The sequence below is a fragment of the Stenella coeruleoalba genome (assembly GCF_951394435.1).
Source record: "Stenella coeruleoalba genome assembly, chromosome: 6".
Lineage (NCBI taxonomy): Eukaryota > Metazoa > Chordata > Mammalia > Artiodactyla > Delphinidae > Stenella > Stenella coeruleoalba.
In genome coordinates this window covers 118,720,732-118,741,226 of record NC_137151.1, presented here as the reverse complement: position 1 = coordinate 118,741,226, position 20,495 = coordinate 118,720,732, and the positions used below count along the sequence as shown (strand labels likewise).

At 38.5% G+C, this 20,495-nt stretch overlaps 1 protein-coding gene across 15 annotated transcripts in view; it reads left to right on the top strand.

Annotated features, from left to right (window-relative positions):
* TRIP12 (thyroid hormone receptor interactor 12) overlaps nucleotides 1–20,495 on the top strand; it is a 151,224-nt gene that overhangs the window by 32,619 nt on the left and 98,110 nt on the right. For all 15 annotated transcript variants that reach the window (XM_079924530.1, XM_079924529.1, XM_079924527.1 and 12 more), the window contains exon 2: nucleotides 9,522–9,668. In XM_079924530.1, coding sequence (XP_079780656.1) covers nucleotides 9,571–9,668 — 98 coding nt within the window. In that variant the 5' untranslated portion in view covers nucleotides 9,522–9,570. The remainder of the gene's footprint in view (nucleotides 1–9,521; nucleotides 9,669–20,495) is intronic.

Here is a 20,495-nt window from a genome sequence, read left to right as displayed (position 1 = left end):
TAATTCTTTCTTTTTCTCCTGTAGGACCTCATTAGTAAACTATACCTTATTCCCAGCCTTTTTCTTTCAGTAATTTTCTTTACATATATAAATATGCCCAAGACTTATTTTTTTAAAAAAGGAAAAATAGGAAAATCACGAACACTCCTGCACACACAGCCTTTGTCAGTCCTGCTTCCCCTTACCGCGTTGGCTATTTTCTCTTCTGTGTCTTCTTTGTAGCCTAGCCTTTGCTCAAGAAAGTTAGTCTTTACTGTCTACCTAACTTAACCACACCCTCTCCTCCCCCACCATTTCTAGAAGCAGCTCTCACAGATTTCTTAATCTGATGGACATGTTGCAGTTTCGTGTGTCTGCCCTTTCTGTGACATTTGAACTCTTCCTATCCATTTTTTTATTCATTCATGTCTTCAGTACTACCATCCTGATTTTTTCCCCTCATACTTTTTGTTTTGTTTTTTTGTATACCTTCATCGTTTATTCCCTGTACTTCTGATGAGTCCCTGATTCTCCTCAACTAGATTCTTTCTTTTCTGTTTTCCTTAGATTTTAGTCTTTCCCAAAGTTCCACCCTGGGCTTGTTCTTCTCTTTATGCTGCGTGCTTTTCCTAGAGAAAATGAAATCTCATTGATTATCTTGGTTTCATCTATCTCTTGCCTGCTGATAATTTCTTCCATGTGCATATTCAGTTACCTACTTAATTCTAGATCTTTATTTGCATCTGCATAGTGGAACTCTTTATCTACAAAGCCTACAAACTCATTTGACATGTTTAACACTTTATTTTTCTACCCCATGTGTACCATTTGGTAACGTTACTACCATCTGTTTTTTAAAATTTTCTAAAGTTAAAAGCATAACTTAGAACTATGGAGTAAACACATAGTAAAGATTTATTTAACTCACTAATTAATTAAGGGAACCTGTTAGGATAAGCTGATTCATACAGCATTTGAGGAACTGGATATTTATAGGCAATTTAATAAAGAACTTTAGATGGTAATGTCCCATTGGGCAGAAAACTGCAGTCTCTGGGATTACGTCTACTGGTACTGTTGTTTGTATTTCTTCTACATACACATCTGCAAGATAACATGTAAATTCATTGTCTGAAACCCTAATTAATAGGAAATAGCAAATTAATGCTTCTGTCTTCTAGAAAAATTAAATAGTTCCTAGCTGAGCCTGTTAAATAGTGTTTCATATGGCATTGAAAGGGTATGCAGTCATCTTCTTTCTTTATATGTTTTAAATAACTTTTCTTAACCCTTGTCACCAGAGTAAGAAACTTGACATTTTAATGTCCCCATTCATATATATGCTGAAGTTTGAGAAACACAATCCTAGACATTTTTTTTTTTTCCTCCTCATGGTATAGATTTTATTGTCTAAATGTTTACTGATTCCTATCTCTTCATTCACTTTCCATTGTTATTGGACCCTCATCCACCCTTAAGTCTGTTTGGTAACTTAATAGTTGGTCTGCTTATCTGTAGGTCTTAAACCCCAAGTTTTTAGCTTTAGGCCCTTCATGATACAGTTCAGACTTATTTCTTAGGTCCATGTTCTTCCCAGATTTTTTTTTTTAAATAAATCTGTTTTTTTATTTTTGGCTGCGTTGGGTCTTCACAGGTGCGGGCTTTCTCTAGGTGCGGCGAGTGGGGGCTACTCTTCTTTGCGGTGCGCAGGCTTCTCATTGTGGTTGTTTCTCTTGTTGCGGAGCACGGGCTGTAGGCACGCAGGCTACAGTAGTTGCAGCACGCGGGCTCAGTAGCTGTGGCTCACAGGCTTTAGAACGCAGGCTCAGTAGTTGTGGCGCGTGGGCTTAGTTGCTCTGTGCGGCTTAGTTGCTCCGCGGCATGTGGGATCTTCCCGGACCAGGGCTCGAACTCGTGTCCCCTGCAGTGGCAGGCGGATTCTTAACCACTGTGCCACCAGGGAAGTCCTCTAACCTTTTAAACTGGACCTTTTCAACCTGCTGAGGATGAAATTAAGTTACCCTTTTTTTGTTGTTTTTATTTACAGTATTACCTTTGATACTACTTCTCATATCATTTAGCGTGTTTTATGATTATTACTCATTTAAGGATTGTTCAGTTAAACTGATTATCTCAAGGAAATATAAAAGGATTAGGACCTTCTAGATATCCCTCCTAGCTTGCAGTGTCATGTTCTCTTAGTGTTTTGACTTTTTAAAAAAGGGAAACGTAGAATTATTTTTTCTTCATTTGTTCAGTCATATAGTATAGTCATAAAGAGCGTGGACTTTAGGTCAAACCTGTGTTTGAGTGCTGGCCTTGTAACAGCAGCCTTAGGGTTATTACAACCTACTGTGTGCCACAGTTTCTCTAAAGGAAGGTTATTTCTTGTCCTACCAATTTTGTAAGGTTGTGAAAATTAAACGAAGAGGCACTTTGCCAGGGACATGGTAAGCACAAAGTAAACATTACCCATAATCATTTTTATTTTAATATTCACTTTAAAACCTGTATTTTTGCCAGCAAATGTTCTTTTCTAGTGTTACAAAAAATATAATTTGGAAATACTATTTTTACATGTTGCACAACATCCCAACATGACATTGGAATGGTTTCAATGCCCCTAAATTGAATTAAATGCCTGAGACCCCATTCTCAGATAACCTAGCTCTTTCCCCTGTACTCAGTGGCTCTTACTTTTATTTTTTCTCTTCAGAACTTTTCTGATTAACTGGAAGAAAGACAATACATTTCTGTCCATTTCCCTAATGCAGACTAATGTTTAGCTTTCTAAACTAATGCTTTGTTCATTAAAGGTTCATGAACCAGGTTGCACTGTTGTATAACAGATACAACTACTAAGAGTTTGACATTTGACTTGTAACTATACTATACATGCTAACTAGTGTTTTTTTTGTTTTTGTTTTTTTCACCTCCTTCCTAAATCAAGTGAAATATAAACTGTCCTAAATGGTTTTATAGAATTTTGGGGGTCATTTTTTTCCTCCCTAATTCCTTTCCTTTCAAGATGTTGGACTTGATGTAGACTTGATGACCCCCCCCTTCTTCCCCAGATTCACCAGTCATTTAATTGTGCTAATAGGCACTCATTAAATGACTGCTGTATGTGTCAGGCACCATTCCAAGAGCCTTAATATATGTTGTCTGTAGTACCCAAACCCTAAATTAATAGTGTTATCTCTAGTTTAATGGAGAAACAGATGAAGGTGTAAAGTATTGTATATGTCTCATTTTTATTAAGTAGCAGAGCCAGGATTTAGTCTCGTGTGGGGATATAGAGCAGTAAGCTCCTTGTGAGCAGGGATTGTTTTATTTTCCTCTATATCTCAATCCCTTGCTCTTAGGGAAGCTTAAAGGATATTCATTCCCATTTTAAAGACAGTCGTGTTTGAAGTCCTTGCCATTTTTACTTAAGCAAGAATGACTCCTGGTATAAGCAAGAGTGACTTGCATTCCATTTCATTGTAGAGTTGTTTAATACTGCCCCTGGTACGTTTAACTTCCTGTCCTTTCTCCTAAGATGTAGTCATATCCTTTTTTGATCTGGTGTATGCAGTTGTTTACATCTGCTATTGCTTGCAGCCTGCAGGTCTGAATGCTGTTACTTGTTGCATGCAGGCAACTTAATTTTGTAACACTTCAGTTTCCTTGTTTGTAAAGTAGGAATAGTAAACAACATGGTTAATAAAGGCCCATTGGCACACTTAAATTTTGCTTATTAGAATAAACATATGAATAAAGTGTTATGGAAATTGTGTTTACTACTGTTGCTATTAAACTCCAGTTTTACAGTCTGAAGCCAAACCAAGTCTCTTTGGAGGACCACATCTAAATAGAAGGCATAAGAAATTGGCGGGAGCGGGGCGGGGGGGACACAATGATAAATAAGATTCCCATTAAATGTCACTTCTGAAAACTTGCTACAGATACTGCGTTGGGATGTTAGATTTTTAGAAAAATGTTATCTTTACTGTGAAAATAATGCAACTTTCCTTCAGTTTTTAGAGTTGCCTATCAAATAATAGATAATAGAAATGTATTAGCTTGGTTTGGGACTGTTCATGACTGCTCTTGGTCACTAAATTGGAGATATGTTCTCCAGTCTATCCAGCTTCCTTCATGTGAAAAAAACTTTGCACAAATGATAACCTTTGTTTTCATTTCATACTTTTGGCCATTTGACTGGGAAGAATCCTAAAGTTAATTTTTTTCCCTAGCCTTAACCTCTCTTTTCTGATTCTGAGTTGAGAAATTAAAGGAAAAATCAATTTCCAGAATGTTTGCAGTTGAAGTTTCCTAGAAAGAATGTCCTTCTTATAAAACTTTGAAAGTGAATTTTAAAATGTAGATTAGTATGCATTTCTTTTTTTCCTGAAGAAATTCTGTTTGCCTGAAGAGGTAAATACGTTTTCACATAAAATTCATATGCCATTTAACCTGATCAGTGAGCAAGTTTGTTGATGCTTAGAGCTGTGAACAAAGTTATCATGAGTTTGTTTTCAGGGCAAGTAGTTTTTTTAATTGAGGTATAATTGACATCCACCATCATATTAGTTTCAGGTGCACAACAGTGATTTGATATTTGTATATATTGCAAAATGATCAGTAACACTAAGTCTGGTTAACATCTGTCACCATACATACAGAATTTTTTTTTTAAGATCTGTTTTCGTAGCAACTTTCAAACATGCAATACAGTAGTATTAACTTTTAATCTCCATGCTGTACATTACATCCCCATAGTAATAAGACTTATTTATTTTACAACTGGAAGTTTGTACCTTTTGACTTGCTTTACCCATTTGACCCACCCCCTATCCTGCCTCTGGTAACTGTTAGTCTGTTCTGTGAGTTCGCTTTCAGTGTTGAACGTGTCAGTGTTTCTGTGCTTTTTCCATTGAATTCAGAGTCATATATGCCATCTCTTTTATTTCAGTGCTTTAGGAATTAACGTCAACGGTTTCATGTGAAAAATATCGGTGATTGTTTCCACTGAAACGAAGGCATATATCCATGGTTAGAAGAGTAGTATATTTCAGGACTTGATAGGGTTATTAATAGACTGGACTTAAACCTTCTAGTTTCAACATTGTAAGATACCTATTAAGATGGAATCTTTGAGTTCATATTCATTTCAGTTTGTCAAAACAATTTATAGTAATGTAGTTTTTTATTATTAAAACACATACAAGTGAGTTTTTATAACTCACTTGTATGTTTTAAAATTTAATTAATAAAATATGGTAGGTATACTAATTGGTGAAGACAGCATGGAATATTCACATAACAAGAAGGAAATCATTGCATGGTGATTTTTAGGCTCTTATCTGGAGTCAAAAGAAGAGTTAAATTTTGTGAATTTGAGGTAATGGTGATCTCTGGAGGTGATAGGTCTTCTCCATATCAGGGTTCAGAGGACGAGTTCCTTATCAGATGACTTTGAACTTGCTTCATTTGGAATTGTCTGTAATGTAAGGGCTTGAACTTGATCACCTCCAAGGGTCCCTTCTGTCTCTGGATTTGTTGACACCGGGCAGGGGCGTTGGGGGGAGATCCTATGTGTATTATATGTGACTCTTATATTTACTTGTGGGCAATTCAAACTCCAAAGTTTTACGGAGTCCGGCCATGTTCCTTAAAGTTCAATTTATGCTTTAAAAGCAGGTAGCACTTTGATAAATAAGTGTCTTCTTATTTGCCACTTTTCCTCTCAAATTCCAAGAATTATCCATGAACCACCTGGTGCTGGTTGACAAGCTCCGAAGGTGTTGGGAGCATTATTAAGGTTACTTTGCTAGCTATAGGTCAAATTAACTAGTGTGACTTATATTCATTTGAATCACTTAAGACCCTATGACATACCGTAGGCATTTAATAGCAGGAAGTGGGCAGGTGAGATCTCCTAACCCTGTTTTTTTAATTTTTATATAAATTTATTTAATTTATTTATTTTTGGCTGCTTTGGGTTTCCGTTGTTGCGAGCGGGCTTTCTCTAGGGGCTTTCTCTAGTTGCGGTGAGCGGGAGCTACTCTTCGTTGGGGTGGGCGGGCTTCTCATTGTGGTGGCTTCTCTTTTTGCGGAGCACGGGCTCTAGGCGCATGGGCTTAAGTAGTTGTGGCTCGCGGGCTCTAGAGCACAAGCTCAGTAGTTGTGATGCACGGGCTTAGTTGCTCCACGGCATGTGGGATCTTCCCAGACCACGGCTCAAACCCGTGTCCCCTGCATTGGCAGGAGGATTCTTTTTTTTTTTTTTTGGTTTTTTGGCCTCGAGGCATGTGGGATCTTAGCTCCCTGACCAGGGATCGAACCCGCGCCCCCTGCATTGGAAGGCAGAGGCTTAACCACTGGACTGCCAGGGAAGTCCCCTGGCAGGAGGATTCTTAACCACTGCACCACTAGGGAAGCCCAGATCTCCTAACCCTGTTTAATAATAGCATTCTTTGCTTTTTAAAGTGAAAGGAACAGTATCATGCTATTCTCTTGTGTCCATACTGTTTAGCGTCCAAGCAAGATGGCATTGAGATGGTGTTTGAAGTAGTAAAACTTGTTGGATGAATTCTGAAATAGATTGGTCTTTTTATTTAGTTCTTGAATGGGATACAATTGTTCTTTAGACCAGTACAACCAGGAGAGCCCTTTCAAAATGTATGTCCAATTTCTGCATCCACAGAATCAGAATCTCTGAGGGCAGAGGTCAGGCATTCATTTTTTGACAAAGCTTCTCAGGTGATTGTGATGCTCACCCTTAATTAAGAACACTGTGTTTTCTTTGTAGCAAAATTCACTTTTTTTTTTTTTTTTTTTTGCGGTACGCGGGCCCCTCACTATTGTGGCCTCTCCCGTCGCGGAGCACAGGCTCCAGACGCGCAGGCTCAGCGGCCGTGGCTCACAGGCCCAGCCGCTCCGCGGCATGTGGGATCTTCCCGGACCGGGGCACGAACCTGTGTCCCCTGCATCGGCAGGCGGTCTCTCAACCACTGCACCACCAGGGAAGCCCCAAAATTCACTTTTGAAACGATATTGCTAGAAGTTTAAAACTCATGTTGACCCGTAGGTTTTATGGCAGTTTCTGCCAACATAATTTTATCACAAGTATTTTTTTATTCTGAATAAATGTTTATAGTAATAATAATAGTTGGTGTGTACTGAACCCTTGCAATGTGATAGGCACTGTGTTAAGTGGTTTGTATGGATCTTCTCATTTAATGCTCACAGCTACTCTATAGGATAAGTTCTTTATCCCCATTCGATAGAGTGAAGCACAGAGGACTTTATGTACGAGGTCATACATTTTGTTGGTATTGGAGTTAAGATTTGAACTCAGTGAGAGGCCATTTAACTCCAGAGCCCAGCATTTGTAATCCAGTGACCTACCTTACTGCTTTCAAAGGATAAGTAACAAAAATGACTCCTTTTGTTTCAGACTTCAGACCCCCAGTCCTCTTTCTCAAAGTTAGTCAGTACCATCTGCAGGGGATACGTTTCAAGCTCCCCAGTGATGCCTGAAACCGTGGATAATACCAAATCCTGTATATACTATGTTTTTTCATATACTAATTGGTGGGGAGCGTATATAGTAGATACATTGGGCAGAGGGATGATTCACATCCTGAGCGGGACAGAGGGATGGCATGAGATTTCACCAGCTACAAGGAATGTTGTACAATTTAAAACTTACAAATTATTTATTTTTGGAATTTTCAATTTAGTATTTTTGTACCAGGATTGATCAGGTAGGTAACTGAAACCATCGAAAGCGAAACTGGTGATAAGGCGCGTGGGGGGCGGGTTGTTAACAGTGTCTGTTGTATGAATTTATTGCCACCAATTTTTTTTTTTTTTTTTTTTTTTTTTTTTTTTTTTTTTGCGGTACGTGGGCCTCTCACTGTTGTGGCCTCTCCCGTTGCGGAGCACAGGCTCCGGACGCGCAGGCTCAGCGGCCATGGCTCACGGGCCTAGCTGCTCCGCGGCATGTGGGATCTTCCTGGACCGGGGCACGAACCCGCGTCCCCTGCATCGGCAGGCGGACTCTCAACCACTGCGCCACCAGGGAAGCCCTTGCCACCAATTTTTAACGAGCAAATACTATATAAAGATACGTATGCAAACCTTTTAAATATATATGTACACATAGATGGGGATTATACCATTTTTCCCCAAGCATATCTTGGAGAGATCTTTCTTTCCATCAGTACATGTAAACTGAACCTTCCTCTTTCTCTTTTAATGTTTATATAGTATTTCCTCTTTTTTTCTTTCTAAAATTGAGAGTAATTATATTAGTAATTTGAACTTTCTGACTGAAGTTTATTTGGTATATTAATTGGTGATGTGGGCAAGTGTGACAGAAAGAAACAGTCCTTTTCTACTGAATTGGGTCAACATGTAACTCAAAAGAAAACCCAGTTTCCTGTTACATTGCATGGAATCTCTTAAAATCCAATAATAGATTTAGTTATGGTTAATTTACATTCTTTTTGGCACAAGTTTCTGTAATGTCATATGATCGTTCCTTCTGTTCCCTCCCCAATCAATAGAAGTAATTAAAGAACTCTACCTGGAATTTGACTGGAGGCTTAAGAAAAATTGTGTCAGATTTGATTTATAAAAATCGCAATTCTTTCTTTCTGTGATAGTAATATTGACCTGTTTTGTCAGTTAAACTCATTTTCTTTGTGTCAGCATTTTTTCCTGTATAACAATTTCTTACAGAAAGATAAAAAGTTCAAATTAATTAATAACTGTGTTTTGAACTAAATTGTTAAGCTTATGAATGATGTTCACCATTTCTTGTTGCTAACATCTCCATGAGGTAGATAATATACTTTACAGAAGAGGTAAACAAAATCTAGAGGTCAAGTTTCTTGTCCAGAGTCACAGCCAGCACAGCTGATGTTGAAATCCAGGAGATCTAGGACCATTTCTCAATTTACTGTCCTTGAGCTGCTTTTTCCTTGTTTCTCCATTAAGATATTATAGTTTTACCATTCCTTTGTATTCATTATTTCATTTGTTCACAGCAGTGCTGTGAAGTAAGCATGGTATATGTTGCTTGTTGCTTTTATTCTGTGCCTGAGGAATCTGAGGCTAGAGGTTATGGTTTGTACAAAGGCAGACTCCTTTAGTTAGTTACCCGTTCTATCACAGGACTTGAGCCAAGGTGTTCTGACTTTAGGTGCAATGCCCTTTACCATGTAGTACTAGATGTGGAAACAGATTTCTACTTGTGCTCTGTTTTTTTGAATTGGGGATTTCTTGAGCGTTCCATGAGAAATTTAAGTTAATTCTGTGTGCGGGATTCTGGACCTCATGCCTTGAATTTGATATATTCCTGACACTTTATAACACATTAATCAGCCAGACTTCACAGTTTAATAAGACACTGCAGCATTGGTGAAGGCTGTACGATCAAATTGTTTGCATAACATTTCCCCTTCATCTTTGGTGCCCCTCATTTGTTTCTGGTGTTGTACTATGTATAGTTGACATTTTATTTTTTCTCCTTTTTTTCCCCCTTTTAGTGAATGGTAGTGTCTAGAAAGGGTATGTCCCTTCAAGAGAGAGGTGCCAATGTCCAACCGGCCTAATAACAATCCAGGGGGGTCACTGCGACGTTCACAGAGGAACACTGCCGGGGCCCAACCACAAGACGACTCGATAGGAGGAAGGTATGTATTTAATGGTAATTAAATGATAATTTAAATGGTAATTTCAACCCTTTGTGATCCCTGCCTTTATGTATGTTGTGACTTGGTTTATTTACCTTATTGAAAGGAAGCTTCTTTGTTTTAAGATCTTGAGTTTTGATAGCTAGCTTTTTGAGTTTTTTCCCCGTCTTACTTTTTGACAACACATGGACACTGACAGGCTGGCAAGTCTGTCTGACTTGTGTTAGCGCATCAATTCTCAGCGTGTGGTGTTGAGCTGATCTTTTTAGTTGGAGTCGTTGCATAGGAGGTAGTGTGAACAATCGATACATTCTCTTGAATGCAAGATTTCGTGTCTGATTTAGCTAAGAACTGTCATTTTATGCATAAAATACTCAGAATTACTTGAGCCTAATTTTTAGTCCATGGACTAATCATGGTTAGATTATAATAGATTATGGCTAAACTCTAATAAGATTACCTGATGCAACATTTTGAGATATTACCATGTATATTGTCTACTAAATTATAAAAAAAATGGTAAATGTCAAATGTAAAGAAGATATTGCAATACTTCTTGTTCATGTCAGGTGATTTAATTGGTTAAACGTTTGGACTTTGGACTAGGACAGCTTCGTGTGCAATTTCTGCCTCTGCCTTTAAATAGCTATGTGTCCTTTGTTATATCTTTCAGGAAACCTCAATTTTTTAGTCCACACAGTGGGGGTATCTGTTTCATAGGGTTACTAGTTAACTTCAGTATTGTTAACATGTTAAACTGAGAGCAGTGCTTAGTACAGAGTTCTGTTGTAGATTTTTTTGCTTTTTTACATTTAGATTGTTCTTTGGGAGCAGCTACACTTAACTTTATTTATGCTGTTGATTAGAAAAATCACTCCCCATTATAAAAATGTTACATATTTTACAGAATTTGGAAAATATAGAAAAGTATGAAGAAAAGCATCACAGTTTCACAGTCCACTTGTAGTCACTGTTAACACTGGCCTATTCCTCCTTAGTTGCTCTTTTTTTTTAAGGCATGTATGTGTGTATACATGTGCACGCATGTGCACCTAAGTTACGCACACCTTTTGAACAATTACAGTTTTGTACATATTAATCCTCAGGTTATATTTAGACCCTTGCATATGATTGACAAACATTTTGCACTGTCACACAGTATATTACTTCTAAATCCACAGTGACGTTTCAGCACCGTTATCTTTTCTACACGTCAGTGATAATGTTGTAAAATTATTTAAATGTTTTATTATATTATGTATTTAACAATATGAGTGGAAAACAAATGGACATTTATACTAGTATAATACTAGTTATAAACTAGTATAATACTAGTTAATACTAGTTATTAAAATGCATTGGCTTAAAAGTTGTAATCAGGATGGAACTCAGTCAGATTTCTAGAATGGCAGATGTTTCCCTGAAGTTCATGTGCTTTAAGACAATCTATGATATGCTCAGTTGTGAAGGAAAATAATAAAATTTCAAAGCGTGTTTCGAATGGAGAAACACGCCAAAGAATATAAAGCAAGGTATAATTAGAGTTTTTATAGCTTTAATCTCTCCTCCCTTTCAGTAATGTGGCCCCATTTCAGCTCTCATGATTTCAACTTTTACATGTCTTTAAAAAACATTTCCCCACAAAAATAGTACACAAAAGAGGGCCTATTCACTTTTTTAAAACCTAGTATCATATGTGTTGTTTCCTGTGTCTTTAAAAATTGTTTAAAAACAGGACTTTTAAAGTCTTCATGTTCAATTGTGTGTAGTTAATACCATAATTTAGTAATAACTTTGAATATATAGATTTTCCCTATTTTTATGTGGATAAGTATAATTATGATCAGGGCATAGAAATTTAGAACTTTAGCCAAAAAGTCTTATCAGTTTGGCTAAGAATGCAAATTAGAAGATATTTGCACATCTGAATTTCATTTTGCCATTTTAGACAGCTTGATTCTTTTGTTTGTGATACAGTCTCAGAGCTGGAAGGGACCTTTTCATCAAACCCCAGACTGATTTTTGAAGCCCCAGTAGAGTGTGCTATGCTAACAATTATCTAACCTCTGAGAAACCTCTCCAGTATTTTGGGGAGTGAGTGGATTGGGGTTAATTGGGAGAGAGCAATTACAACTGTATTTTTATTCTTTTAATCTAACTTCTGTTGCTTAGCTTTCCTATAAGTAAAGCGCTGTTATTGTGGCTTTTGTTTCCAAAAAATAGTGGCTTTGGTCTTGTGAATGTATTCATAGTGATACAGTGATTCAAATAGTGGTAATAAATAACAGCACCTACTACGACAGCACTGGTGGAGTATTTTTAGTTAAGCCACTTTTTATACATATTCTTTCAATTTGAGACTCACAGAAACTCTGTGTGCTAAGTACGTAGCCCCTGTTTTCTAAATGCCGTAGCTTGCTCAGCTTTACGTGGCTGGTATGTAGAGTCAGGACTTGATTCCTGACCTCTTGACTTGCAAGTCGGTGATTCCTTTCATTGTGCCAAACTGTTTTTACTGCACAAACCACTTGATCCAAATGATGAAGAAGGACTTAGAGGAGGGTATGAAGTACTTAGAATTGAAGAGTATTAACTCATTCAGTTTAGAATTTAAGGAGCAGTTTTTCCCTCCTAGAATTTTTTAATTCATTCATTTTGCTTCACTCTGTTTCCTCCCGAACTTGCGTTAAGTTGTCTTCTATGTGTAGCTTCCTTCCTGTGACCACTCCTGCCCTTTTCCTAAATCAAGCTCACTTTTTTTTTTTAAAGAAGAAAAGTTTTAGTTCACCCTTAAGATAAAAGAAAGTTGGATATTTGGGATATATTTATTTTCTCCTTATTATTCCCTCTATTCTTTTTCACCTATCCTTCATCTCTGTCCATAATTGAGCTAGATTATCTTCCTCCTCTTCTATTGTTTTTCTCTTTTCCTTTCTTCCATAATTTTTTGGGCTATCGTTGCTTTGTTCCTCTCTTTTCTGTTCTCCTTTTCTTCTTTAGGAAATCACTCACCTCCACTGCTTGTCTGTGGGCTCGCTCTCAGGGATACTACCTGGTCTTTCCCACTTCTAGCACAGGTATTTGTAGGCTCTCCCTCCCTCTTTGCCATGCAGTAGCATTTTCATTGTATCATGTGCTTTTTCTTGTTTTTCTCAAATGTCAGCGGTGGGATTGAATTCAATATTATAGCAACTTTGGTTGACACTACTGTAGTGGAGGTTTCTTCTACATTGTTTTTGTTATAAAAACACAGCATGTTGAGAAAAGAAAATTGGGATGCTTCAGGAAAATAAAAGAATTAAGATAAATTCAATCCATCCACCGAAAGATAATGATGGTTAGTATTTCTACTCCATGATTTTCCTTGATATGAAAGCCCATAATATAAATTAGGGCCTCTAGTCCCATTCTCCCCCCCCACCCCAGTTTTTTCTGTGAAATATGTTACTGCTGTGCCTATCACATTTGAGTATTATTCTGATTTTATCAAGTCAAATTCCTGAAATGGGTTCATAGGACCTAAGGATATGAATATTTTGAAGACTTTTAACAGAATGCTAAATTGTGTTTCAGAAAGATTGAACCACTTTATCTTTTTTCCTTTTTTGATTAAACCAATTTATACTCCTACTAATACTTTGTGAGAATGCCTATTCCGCCAAATCATAGTACAGCACACCATTTTTTTTTTTTTTTTTTTTTGCGGTACGTGGACCTCTCACTGTTGTGGCCTCTCCTGTTGCGGAGCACAGGCTCCGGACGCGCAGGCTCAGCGGCCGTGGCTCACGGGCCCAGCTGCTCCGCGACATGTGGGATCTTCCCGGACTGGGGCACGAACCCGTGTCCCCTGCATCAGCAGGTGGACTCTCAACCACTGCGCCACCAGGGAAGCCCCAGCACACCATTTTTAATCAGAGTTTGTGGAAAAAAGGGTTCCTTTGGTTAAAGTTACCATTTCTTTGGTTACTTTAGAGTTGAAGATCTTCCCCACATATTGGCCATTTTAATTTATTTTATGAGTTGTCTATTAGTGTCCTTTGTTTTAATTTTGGAGATACTTGCTCTTTTATTAGAACGCTTTATGGGAAGGGTATCAACCTACTGACATGGGCAAGTATATTTTGCTTGTTCTGGTTTGTTTTAATTTATAGTAGATTTTAAATTTAGATAGTCAAGTCTATCAGCTCTTTGTTTCTTTTCTTCCTTTTTTACATTTTATTGTAATCTGTCAATGTTTTTTTAATGGTGTGAGGAAATGCTTGAATCCAATCCACCCCACCTTCTCACCCCCAGTACAAAATTTGTCTGCAAAGTTTTGATAATTATTTATTACTGAGTAATAAAATTTTATGAAATCTAAAGGTTGTAGCTTTCTGTTAACATTGTCAAAGCAGGGATTTTTTAAGCCAGCATTAATTATACAGGAAGAAATAGATTTGTATTTTGCTTAAAAAACTATTTCAAAGGGATGGGATACAGAAAAACACAGAAAGAAAATAGATATCCCGAGATTGTCTGTGTTAATATTTTGATTTTTATCTGTCTTTATCTGTTATTTTTTGGGAGGGGGGAGAATCTGAGTTCCCTGACCAGTGATTGAACCCGTGCCCCCTGCAGGGAAGTCCCTATCTGTCTTTAAAATACAATTTAGCATGTAGCTGATTACACTGTAAATACTTTTGGATCCTACTTTTTTCACTCAGTATCCTAACAAACATCTTCTCTTATCATTATGATTCTTTTGGTAATTGTTTACAGATGGTCACATGATTTGTTGAATCAGTGTGCAACATTTTCCACTATTAATTTTCATTTTTTGGATAGTTAGCTGGTTGCAGTGGGAAAAGTTTTCGCTTATGCTTAAATGTTTGCAATTTTGGCATCTCTTAAGAGATATGTTCCCAGAAGTGAAATTGCTTGGTCAAAGCGAGTTTTTTATGGTCAACTTATTTCACATAAATTTTTTTCTCCAATTTACTTATCACCGTCAGGAAGAAGAATGCTTTTTCTCATCATTCTATTTGTGTTATCTCCATTTTGCATTTTCTTGCTAATTTGATCTGGAAAAATTGCATTGATTTCATTTTATTGGTGTTTCTATAGTAATGAGATGTTAAACATTAGAAAAATAGGTTTAAGGAGTGAGATCTGAGTGAGAATACTTCTTGATGTAAATGTACTAATAAGTTTTCATATGTTGTTAATCTTCCTTTGAACCACGATACAGGAGAACTGAACTTCTAATTTGTTCAGCTGAGATTAGCCCCTCTTCTTTTTTTTTTTTTTTTTTTTTTGTGGTACACGGGCCTCTCACTGTTGTGGCCTCTCCCGTTGCGGAGCACCCGCTCCAGACGCGCAGGCTCAGCGGCCATGGCTCACGGGCCCAGCCGCTCCATGGCATGTGGGATCTTCCCAGACTGGGGCATGAACCCGTCTCCCCTGCATCGGCAGGTGGACTCTCAACCACTGCGCCACCAGGGAAGCCCTAGCCCCTCTTCTTGTGTAATGATTTCCCTCAGTTCTTCACCCATGTATTTTGAGTGGTAGTTAATTTTTTCCACCGTGATCTTACTCTGCTCCTGGCTCCCCATTGCCTTTTGCCAAAACTGGGAGAATCTGCAGTCTTCATTTATTCTGAGCTCAGTGATGGGACTGAGGTGGTCATATGATCCACGCAGGAAAAAACTGAAAGCTTTTCCCTTTCTGGTAGCATAGGGAAGATGTGAATCTGAAGTTGCCAACTGCATGTTTCCTGCCTTATGGAAGATGATGGACAGTCAGAGAAAAGCAAATATATTAGAGATTATGTGTGATCAAAGTTCTGACTAGTTTCAATTCCTTAGTTCTTCAGAGCTGTATTGACTCTTTTCTCTAGACATGCTTATTTAACTATTTGGATTCTGGAGGTATGTGTGCCTTATTTTAATAAAGCCTCTGTTTTTGGCTTTAGAGCTAAAGAGTCCTGCCTTGATGTACTTGCAGTACAAACTCAGTATAAGATTGTATTCATGGGGCTTCCCTGGTGGCGCAGTGGTTGAGAGTCCGCCTGCCGATGCAGGGGACATGGGTTCATGTCCCGGTCCGGGAAGATCCCACATGCTGCGGAGCGGCTGGGCCCGTGAGCCATGGCTGCTGAGCCTGCGCGTCCGCAGCCTGTGCTCCGCAACGGGAGAGGCCACAACAGTGAGAGGCCAGCGTACCGCAAAAAAAAAAAAAAAAAGATTTTATTCATCCATTTGTAGAACACCATGGTAGTAAGCACCATGCTAGACGGTAATTATAAAAATTAGAGTAGAATAGCCTTTGTCACAAGCAGTTTCCAATTCAGTAGGGGAAATGGGCATGTAGGTGGTTATTAAAGTCAAGTGAGAAACATTTCTAGTGATGACCTCGTTGATGGGGCTTTGAAGGCTGAAGAAGCAGTTGTAAAATGGTACGTGTCAGCCATATTTGTCTCTGCTTGAGATGTGGAATCATTAGTTACGTGCAGAGTGGATTTGATTTCTCATTTTTCTGTGTCTCTTGTTACCTTGCTCACAAGTAGTAGGTGTTCAGCAAATACTAGTGTTGAAATCAGGAGATTCACTTCCTTGGCATTTTTAGGCACAGATATGTGACTTTCTTTTACTGAAATTGTCATGAAAAGGTCATTGACTGGAGTGAAGGCCAGTTGAAATAGGGCCTGGTTTAAATGGGCTATGCAACAAGGTGCCTGGATTGTGCTACAGTAACAAACAGCTCCTAAATATTAGTATAACAATCTAACCACTAGGAAACTTGTCCATCCTGCGTTACCTGCAGGCTGTGCTCTGTGTCCGCACATTCAGGTATTCAGGTATCACTGCTGTGGCGGCAAGAGAATATGCTGACTTGCTCTCTGGCTGTCCAAGGCTTCCCTCAGAAGTGATCCATTTCCACTCACGTTCCTTGACCAGAGCAACTTACATGGCTGCACATAACTTCCAGGTGGTTTGGCAGGTATCATCCTACTGTGTGTCTGGAAAGAAGAGAAATGGAATATTTGCAAACAGCACCTGGTAGCTATCGCAGGCTGTTTAACACCATTTTAAAATTTTTATTCTTGCTCCCATGTCTGCAACAAACCGTTTATTTCCCTAAATTCCACTTAGGGCAACATGGCCATGCAGTTGTGTGTTGTTCTCTTCATTCTCCTACTTAATTAACCAGTATGGGTGCCTTTTAATTTTCGTCTTTAAAATTTATTTATTTATTTATTTTTGGCTGCGTTGGGTCTTAATTGCTGCATGCGGGCTTTCTTTAGTTGTGGCGAGCAAGGCTACTCTTAGTTGCGGTGCGCGGGTTTCTCATTGCGGTGACTTCTCTTGTGGAGCATGGGCTCTAGGTGCGTGGGCTTCAGTAGTTGTGGCACGTGGGCTCAGTAGTTGTGGCTTGTGGGCTCTAGAGCACAGGCTCAGTAGTTGTGGCACATGGGTTTAGTTGCTCCACGGCATGTGGGATCTTCCCGGACCAGGGATCGAACCTGTGTCCCCTGCATTGGCAGGCGGATTCCCAACCACTGCGCCACCAGGGAAGCCCTGCCTTTTTAAATATTCCTTTTTTGGTGTTCTTTCTGTCTCTTTTTTTATCCTGACCTTTGCTCAGTCAGATGGAAGCGCAAGCTTCCTCATCTTTGGGAGGAGGAGAATGAATGTTAAGGGGAGACAGTGTGATGTGACAATGATGTCATTGTTTCTTAGGACTAAATTGAAACCACTTTAAAAACCAATTTATACTAGAGTTGGCCCAGTAACTTGTCACTTGCTCCTTTCAGTAATGGCAAATCTTACTGCATAATTATGCACTTTGAGTTTCACCCAAAGAACCACATGTGCACATGCCACTTTTTGGGCTGCTTTGATAATGCTCAGAAGGCTGGTCTGTCCCATCAGGCCTTGTGCTGGGAGGCAAGATTGACAGTGTTACGTTCAACAGTGGCATGGTTGTCTTGGTCTAAAGAGGAACAGAGGCTACTTTTTTCTAGGTAGAAGTTATGTGCTTTGGATTCTTAATAGTATCCATGTTAAATTATTTCTTGGACCAACAAAGTAATATTTTATATATTGTATAATTTTCTCTGCATTATATATTTCTTGCTTTAATCATCAAATGTGAAATTTTGTCCAAAAGTCACTTCATAAGCTTATTGGAAACCTATAAGGCATCAGCTGCCATAGATTATTTCATATCTTAACTGACGATTTGCTCTGATTCTCCTGTCCCTCAGTATTGAAGGAGTCTGATGTTCCATACCACTTTTTCCAAATGCTTTCTCAGTCTCAGAATGCTTTCCTGGAGTATCAGTGTGACTAAAAAAATAAATATATGCAAATGCTTCTTCAGTAATTGTACAGGAAGTTTCAGTATCATATATGGAAGGCTATTGCTTTTGAAGCAGGAGGGAAAACGTGATTTTTTTTCTTCTATTTTTCTCATATAGCATCTCCAAAGCCTTAAGCCATTTATTTTGACATATACAGTCAGGAACAGAAATACCAGCCTGGGTAGGGAAAACTTAATAACTAGATACTGGCTTTTTACTTTCACCACTAAGCCCCTAGATGTAACAGTGGTGTTTCAAATTTAGGGATTTGGAATACCTGGGCTCAGTCTCACCTTTCCTGCCCAAGGCCTGGGTGATTTTGGGCAAGCCTCCATTCTTACATCTTTAAAATGGAAATATACCTGCCTCTGGTGTCATTTGAGGATTAAGCTAGATAATGTCTTTAAAGAATCAGTATAAAGCTTATCACATAATCACACCTTTAAAATTATTTATTCTGTGTTTTTGGGTTTCTTTGTTTTTTTTTTTTAATTTTTTACTCTTTTTTTTGGCTGCGTTGGGTCTTTGTTGCTGCGCATGGGCTTTCTCTAGTTGTGGCGATCAGGGGCTACTCTTTGTTGTGGTGTGCGGGCTTCTCATTGCAGTGGCTTCTCTTGTTGCGGAGCATGGGCTCTAGGCACGTGGGCTTCAGTGCTTGCAGCACATGGGCTCAGTAGTTGTGGCATGAAGGCCCTAGAGCGTGCGGGCTTCAGTAATTGCGGCGTGTGGGCTCAGTAGTTGTGGCACGTGGGCTCAGTAGTTGCAGCACGTGGGCTCAGTAGTTGCGGCACGTGGGCTCCAGGGCTCACGGGCTTCAGTAGTTGTGGCACACAGGCTTAGTTGCTTCACAGCCTGTGGGATCTTCCCGGATCAGGGATTGAACCCATGTCCCCTGCATTTACAGGCGGATTCTTAACCACTGCGCCACCAGGGAAGTCCTCTGTGGTCATCTTAATACATTTTTATGCAGGTATTTATAAAAGCCAGTGCAGTTCATGAGATAGTATCGTATCACTAATCTATCGCTAATCACTAATTTACTTTTATTATCTCAGTGTTTATATCCCTCACCCAACTAATTTATTTGTGAAAGGTGGGGGCAAAAGTTAATTGAGCTGTGAGATTCCCTTTGGGTGTGTGGGCATCTTTTCCCATGGTTTTTGTTTGTTTATTTAAATATGAATTTTATTTATTTAAAAAAATACAGCAGGTTCTTATTAGTTGTCTATTTTATACATATTAGTATATATATGGTTTTGATTTTCAGTTCCTCTGCCTTTTTTTCTTTGCATAATAACTTAAAGTTATTGTAGTTTATTCACCCATTCTCAGTATACCCAGATTGTTGAACATATAAAATTTTGGCTTTGCATGTTTCCAACCCTGTTGTTAGTCTCTTATTCCAAGCTATGATTAAGAACAAAATCTTTCCAAAAGGCATTTAAGCCCTAGCCTGTCCTTCCAACCTTGTTTCCTAATGTGTCTCTGTGCTCAGGGAAATTCATATCATTTGCCAGGTGCCAGGTGGGTTTTAAAATTTGCTGCCTCTCTGCCCTTGTCTATGCTGCTTTCAGCGGAACGCTCTTTTTCCTCAGCTTTTCATTCTTCAGGGTGTGGTTTAAATGCCATGGGGTCTATAAAACCTGTATTTTCCCGCTAAGAGTAATTTCTCCCTTTGTTGTGAACTTTATAGCACTTGGTAGATCTCTTTGTTTTATGAATTCTAACCTCTTTGAGGACGGGACACAGTGTAGTGTGTTGTCAGTATTTATGTGCCCTGTCGTGACTTGCATATACTTGAGTTGGGAAACCAAGTAAGTGCAAGTATGAATTGAGTAGCTTGGCACAGTAGTTCTCAACTCTATTCGATCCAGTGCTCCCAGTCTATAATGTGTATCATATAATGTAAACATCTTTATTTTGATGCTACTTTAGTATCTTGAATTAAGTATATAAAAAACCTCCCTCCACAGTTTAGAAACATGAATATAATAATGTACAAGCATTTTACAAAGGTGAAAATAAACAAGTAAAAGGAAAACAGTTGATAACAAAATAACATTATTTCAGTAGGTAAATGCGGGTACTTGACAGAAGATGACACTATATTCAGATGCTTGCATCTGTATTTGAATTTATTGAATGTGACGGCTGCAACAACAGACTTAAATGCTGTAAGCAGCATTTTCATTATAAACTTTTCCAAAATGATGCATGACTCTTGGTCAAGCTGCAAAAAACAGATACAGTCTTTTGTGGATTCCCATGCATTCCTGCAGAATCTAAGTATATAGAGAACCATGCAAAACAAATCTAAACTGAGAAATTATAAACCTGTTTTCCCCTATGTCATGGCGAGATTTTAAGTTTTTTCATAAGGTCTTCATATATTATCAAGGCTATTCGAAATATATGGGTGATGAGACAGTTTTTCACTGTGTCTCATGGTTCTGTGTATTGCATGACATCTTCTACCTCTAGTCCTT